This window comes from Bubalus bubalis, chromosome X (genome assembly GCF_019923935.1).
Source record: "Bubalus bubalis isolate 160015118507 breed Murrah chromosome X, NDDB_SH_1, whole genome shotgun sequence".
Lineage (NCBI taxonomy): Eukaryota > Metazoa > Chordata > Mammalia > Artiodactyla > Bovidae > Bubalus > Bubalus bubalis.
The window spans coordinates 61,332,549-61,339,173 of record NC_059181.1 but is presented as its reverse complement, the minus strand read 5'-3'; the positions used below and the strand labels follow the sequence as shown (position 1 = coordinate 61,339,173).

Genomic DNA, 6,625 nt, shown 5'->3' with positions numbered 1-6,625 from the left:
ACTGTAATATTTTGTTTAAAAAACAGAAGAATCTGAGGATCCAAACAAAATAAAATGTGCTTGGTCTGTGTGACAAGTACATGTGGGTAAATGTACATTTTATTCTCTGTACTTTATATTTGAAATATTTTAACAAAAATACATTATTTCTTGAGTACAAAAGTACATATACATTAGATGAAGCTTATTAATTGGGTTGTGGAATCTCTCTATATTCCTGTTTATTTTGCAGTCTATTTGCTCTATCTATACCAAAACCACTATAACTGAGACTTTCTGATTTCTATATTTCTAACAATATTTAATGCATCTATTTTAAAATTACATTATTTGGTGTATAAATTTTAGTGGGTATATCTTCTTGGTGAATGAAACAACATGATTTTTTTTTTAATGCTTTTTACTTTGAGTTCTTGATTTTTCTGATATTAACATTGCTACATGTCTCTTTCCTTCCTTCTTTCCTTCTCTTTTTTCTTTCTAAAATTTCTTCTTTCTCCTTCCTCTGTCTTTCCTTCTCTACTTTTTTCTTTCCTTTTTTTCTGTCTTAGGTGAAACATATAAACAGCATATAATTGGATTTCTAAAAACTAAACGCTTAAATTGAGAGTTTGCTTTTACATTTTTTATGGGAGACGTTAACCCATAGTACATACTGATATATCTGGATTTATTTCTGCCCCCCCCCCTCCCTTTTTAACATACTTTCTTGTTGCCTCTCATCCCATTTCTGCGTTTTGTAAGAATGAATTTTTTTCTTTGTTCTACATGCTATTTCTTCAATGGTTTGAAAGTTATACATCCTATTTCTATTCTGTTATTACCCCTAAAACTCCTTGTTCTTCCATTATGTACTTTATTCCCAGTAAAGAACAAAGCTTTGCTATTGTCGTGAACAAAGGTAAGTCTTACATTTGATGCAAGTATTAGAGATACATGTAAAGCACAATATATAAAAAAGACTTTGGAGTTCGGTAAAATTGTGTAACTCCAAAAGGCATAGCTATAATATTTTAAAGGGCAATTATAAGAATGTGAAGCTATGTTGTGCTGCAATGACTGATCATTTCTTCTGGATAGAGAAGCTCGATTAACAGCAACAATTTGTATGATAAACAGTTCAATTTGCTTCAACCACCAGGTTAAAAAATTTTCTGCTGACCACAACCCTAAATACAGTGATACTTCCACTACAAATCATAACATAGAACATAGGATAGGGTATATTAATATGATTACTTTCATATCGGAATGAATCAGAAGGAATTTGCAGATTTCACTTTATATCAGACAGCAAGGACAGCAGCCATGCAAACCCCAGAACAGAAGGGTATATGACTAAATGTTTAACATTTGTTACAGCTGGCTGTTGGTTACATTTTTCGCTGTCCTTTTCTGTATCCTTGACGATTTCATCATTTCAAATGAAATAATGCTTTCGGGCCCACCCTGATTTGTTGAGAGCAGCTGCCGCCCCCGCCACATCAAGGGGGCGGGCCGCCGCGACGCCACAATCACTTCCGCTCCGCAGCCGCGCCTGCCCCACTGCTGTCTGGAGGGGGAGGAGCTGGAGCCCCAGGAGCAGCGGCTCTGGCGGTCGTGGCGGTTGGAGGTCCGAGAGATCTGTTCTTCCCGAGAACGTGCGGGGACGCGACTGGGTGAGTGAAAGACTTTATTTCCTCGACCTCTTCAGACGTGACGGTGGGGCCAGTGGCCGAGCGTGAGGGCGAGTGGCCGGGCACCGGGGTAAGGATGTGGGGGTGGGGGGCTCTAGCTTACAGATTTTCGGGCTCACCGCTCGGGAAGGGGTGGGGCGGACGCGGGACCTGACCAAAGAGGGAGGCCTGTGTCCTCCACTGGCCCGATTTAGGACTCATCCTCCATCCCTGGCTCCCGTATGGCCCGGCCCCCGCTCTGGTGGCTTGAGTCGCTGTTCAAGAGGGGAGTGGTGGTCGCGGCCCTCTATGCCTGTCCTTCCCTCTCCTCCTGCCTCCCGTCTTGGCTCCTGTGTGAAGCGATCCGTGGCCTTTCCCCATTTTGCAGTTGTTTTAATGAATGGTAAAGGATGAAGATTTTTAGGCAAATATATTGTTCCAGGAAAAGAAATGCTGTCAGAAAAACAAATCATTCCCAGGGAAAACTGTATCCCCACACTCCCTTTCTTTTCTCCCCCTTCCCTGCCACATTGGTTTGGATCTACTATTTGAGCTGATAAACGTTCCCCTCTCTTATTATGACATTGCGGGCCCCCTCCCATCCTAGTGTCTTGCATGCATGCACAGGGACACACACACGCACATGCCCGCACATACATGGGTGTGTGCACCCGGGCACACATGCACGCGTCCGTGCGTGCGCACACACACACGCACACACTCAAGCATGCCCAAAACCTTCCAATGCAGCTGCCTTACCGCTGCCCCCCGTACTCAAGGTTCCTGAGTGTCCCCTCCCCCCCACATGCTTGGCCACACATGTACAGACACCCTCTCAGACATTGTCACACTCCCCAGTGCCTTCCCCTGAGAGAGATACAGAATAACTGACAGACACACAGCCTCCCACCCTCCGGTGCCTTTCCTGCCTCTCACCACCTTCCACAAACATACCTCCCCTCCTCCCTGTGCCTCTGCATGCTCTGGTGAGCATACAACACAACACACACCCCCCCACACCCTCTGTGAGGTCTTACCCCTTGCCTGCCACTGACACACGTAAGGATATCCTTGGACTGCTGGCTTCTTTTTCCTACACCACTTACACGCATACTCACCCACACGCTCTTTCACATTCCCCTCTCAGGTGCTCCCTGTCTGCTACATATGTCTAGACAGCCTCCTTCGCTGGTCCCTGCCATGCACACACTCACACTCACATAAATCCCTATCTTGGAACATCCCCCCTTCCTGTCACCACATCCATGAATACAGATGTTCTTTGATTGCTGGTGCCCACCCACCTGCCACATGCATGTCCCTCTCCAGTGATGTCTCCCCATTGATGCATTTGTTCACACTGACACTTCTCGATTGTTGCCTCCCATTTTGATGAACACACACACAAACTGGAGGACACTCCATTCAATGCCACTATACTCCTCCTGGCCTGCCACAGACACATAAACATAGGCATCCCTCCCTAGAGCTCCAGCCATCACACATCAGAACCACATGCGCATTCTCTTTCTATCATACATTCACATGCCCCTCTCCTCTGAAGCCACACCATGCCTGTCATTTTCATACCCACATCCACAATGGGTCTCATTCTGCCCAACAGTCATGCCTTTTCCCATGCTGCTGTCACCAGCCCTTTCCCTTTACAAACACAGGAGTCTTTCATCTTCATGATTGCTGGTCCCCCTTCCACCTGTCCTGCTCCTCCTGACAGACACTAGGCACTCTCACATACATAGTGATGGTGATCTATATTTTCCACTCTATTCCAATTTGCATTTCTCCTGTATGTCTACAGGGCTCAGAAAAATGCAGGCGCCCCATAAAAAAACCACAGCCATCTTTCCTCTTCCCATGTTGGCACAATTCCAGTGTTTCACCCACCTTCTGAACGTCCAGTCACCTTCCATCTTCCATCAGATTCTCCCATAAGTCTGGCTTTCCTACAAACCCAGTTTTGTAATCATTTTGCCAACATTACAAATGTGTTCCAGTTCTACACCTGACAGTCACTTGAATGCTATTCCAGGCTTTAGAAGAAAGTGAAACTAATTTTAAAGGCCCCTTCTTTTTTTTTTTCTTTACCTGCTGAAGTGAAAATAAATCTCCCTGCTCCTTTATTCTGAACTGATTTGACCTCTCCATCTCCAAAGCGTGTGCAGGGAGCAGGAGCCTTCCCACTCAATCCCCAGCCATATTGGAAACGCTCCTAAATAGAGCAAATGGGTCAGGAATCTAGCAAGCCTATCTGGCCCAAGCCAGCAGGAGAGTATCAGTCCAATACAGGCAGGAGGTATGGAAGAAGGCATGCTTATGTCAGTTTCAGGCCATCCACAAGCCAGCAAGAAAGGATTTCCAGGCAGACAAAGACGCCATCCGAAGTCCCAATGCACAGATCAGCCCCCAGTCAAACCACCAAGAGGAGCCGATCACCGTTTTCCACCACTCGTCGTAGTTGGGATGACAGCGAGAGCTCAGGAACCAGCCTGAACGCTGATAATGAGGACTACTCCAGGTACCCGCCCAGAGAGTACAGGGCTTCGGGGAGCAGAAGAGGAATGGCTTATGGACATGTTGACTGTTTCGGGGCAGATGATAGTGAGGAGGAGGGGGCTGGGCCTGTTGAGCGAGTGTCAGTGAGAGGGAAAACTGGCAAGTTTAAAGATGATAAGCTGTATGACCCTGAGAAGGGGGCAAGGTCTCTGGCTGGGGTGGCCTCACAGTTCTCTAGTTTTAACCATGACGTGAGAGAGGAGCTTGACAAGTTAGACCCAGCCCCTGCAGCACGGTCCTCTGTTAGCAGAGCTGAGTTCTTGCAGTCAAATAGCATGGCCTCTCAGCCGTCTTCTGCTGAAGGCAAGGTGGTCACAAACAGCAACAACCTGGAGAGGGAGAGACAGGAGCCGAATTTACCTGCATGTCCCAGCAGGGCTCCTGTGAGTATTTGTGGTGGGGAAAACACTCCAAAGAGCACAGAGGAACCGGTGGTGAGGCCCAAAATCAGAAATCTGGCAAGTCCCAACTGCGTGAAACCAAAAATCTTTTTTGATACCGATGATGATGATGATATGCCACATAGCACTTCCAGGTGGAGGGAGACTGCCAGCGCTGATGAAGGCCACTTGGATGGCCTGGCAAGAAGGAGCGGAGGTGAGGGCTCAAGTGGCTACCCTGAGCCGAAGTACCCCGAAGACAAGAGGGAAGCCAGGAGTGACCAAGTGAAGCCCGAAAAGGTGCCTAGACGGCGACGAACCATGGCCGACCCCGACTTCTGGACGTACAGCGATGACTACTACAAATTCTTTGAAGAAGACTCTGACAGTGACAAAGAGTGGACTGCGGCTCTGCGTCGCAAGTATCATGGTCGGGAGCAAAATCTGTCATCCAGCGGCGAGAGCTGGGAGACTCTGCCAGGAAAAGAAGAGCTTGAAGCCGAGCAAGCCAGAGTGAATGCCAGTGCTGGTGCCAGTGCTGGCACCAGTGGCAACAATGAACTTGAAGAAGTTCGAGGGCCATCTCTCCAGGAAGAGGAAAGGGCATCCCCCGAAGAAGGAGAAGTTCCTTGGCTCCAATACAATGAAAACGAGAGCAGCAGTGAGGGGGATAATGATTCTGGTCAGGAGTTTCTGCAGCCTGGTGTCTTCATGCTGGATGGCAACAACAACCTTGAAGATGACTCTAGCGTCAGTGAAGACCTCGAAGTGGATTGGAGCCTCTTCGATGGGTTCGCGGATGGGCTGGGGGTAGCCGAAGCCATTTCCTACGTGGATCCTCAGTTCCTCACATACATGGCACTTGAAGAACGCCTGGCCCAGGCAATGGAAACTGCCTTGGCACACTTGGAGTCTCTGGCGGTGGATGTGGAGGTGGCCAATCCACCAGCCAGCAAGGAAAGCATCGACACTCTTCCTGAGATCCTGATCACGGAAGATCACAGTGCGGTGGGGCAGGAGATGTGTTGCCCCATCTGTTGCAGTGAATATGCGAAGGGGGAGGTGGCGACGGAGCTGCCATGCCACCACTATTTCCACAAGCCTTGCGTGTCCATCTGGCTTCAGAAGTCAGGCACCTGCCCTGTGTGCCGCTGCATGTTCCCTCCCCCACTTTAAGACCAAGGCTCTTTACTCCTGGTCTGATGATTTTCCCCATCGGAAATCCACAATACTGCAGGAGCCCTCTCCAAATTAACCATTGCAATGAAACCAATCAGTCGATTAATCTCCACCTGTTGATTCCTTGTGATTATTTCCAGTGTGAAAATGATTGTGTATGATTGCATAACAAAAATCATACTGTGTTTTAGAGGTTAGAAAGGGAAAACCAAATTTTCTAAGTGCTACTTGAGATTGCAGCAAGAAGATGCATTTTCTAACCTGAGCAGTGAAATGTTGCCTTTTTTTTTCAGTAGAACATGTTGCTGTTGATTGTAATGTCAAGTTTATCTGTTAAATTTGTCCAAGAGGCATCATCATTTCTGTTGCATGTTATGGGTTAATGTTCCTGTAATTGCAGTGCCGTAAAAGCTTATTAAAGTTCTCCTTTTGGTTTTACATGGTATAGTGGAATTGTTTGGTTTCGTCTAAAACCGTGGTACTAAGTGACTTTATAATTGATCTCTTGCATTTGCCTCCAAAATAGGGTTTTTTGGTGTTCCCACTAGGAAAAAAAAATTAGTTTCATTGGAAATACTGACTCCAACAACAACAGAAGTAAGGGTAATTATTTCTAAAAGTGGGAGTAAAATGTATGGCTGTTGAACTACTAAAAGGGAAAAGTTTGAGTAAAAAATATTCTGTCAGTCTATGAGGAGGAAAGAAACGGTGAAAAAGCCTAGTAAAAATAATGATGGTAGGAACACATCCAAACAGACTGTAGAGGTGAAGGAGTTAAAATTCTCTTTTAGAAAATAGCAAGTCTCAGACAGTAAAGCAAGTCTCAGAGGGAATGGG

At 46.6% G+C, this 6,625-nt stretch overlaps 1 protein-coding gene across 3 annotated transcripts; it reads left to right on the top strand.

Annotated features, from left to right (window-relative positions):
• The first annotated feature begins 1,502 nt into the window (after nt 1–1,502).
• On the top strand, nt 1,503–6,226 carry PJA1 (praja ring finger ubiquitin ligase 1). Of its 3 annotated transcripts, none has more exons than XM_006056628.4 (2): nt 1,503–1,658; nt 3,997–6,226. In XM_006056628.4, exon 2 carries the CDS (start codon nt 4,064–4,066, stop codon nt 5,783–5,785), a length of 1,722 nt encoding a protein of 573 aa, XP_006056690.1. In that variant the 5' UTR covers nt 1,503–1,658; nt 3,997–4,063; the 3' UTR covers nt 5,786–6,226. The 3 variants fall into 3 exon arrangements, with proteins under 3 accessions (XP_006056690.1, XP_025131602.1, XP_006056691.2); XM_025275817.3 differs by having other exon boundaries at nt 1,513–1,658; nt 4,003–6,226; XM_006056629.4 differs by lacking the exon at nt 1,503–1,658 and having other exon boundaries at nt 1,837–4,191; nt 4,756–6,226.
• Nucleotides 6,227–6,625: the final 399 nt, after the last annotated feature.

Bases quoted from the DNA above. Each gene is read 5' to 3' on its own strand.
- PJA1 (XM_006056628.4), top strand. From the start codon at position 4,064: ATGCACAGATCAGCCCCCAGTCAAACCACCAAGAGGAGCCGATCACCG.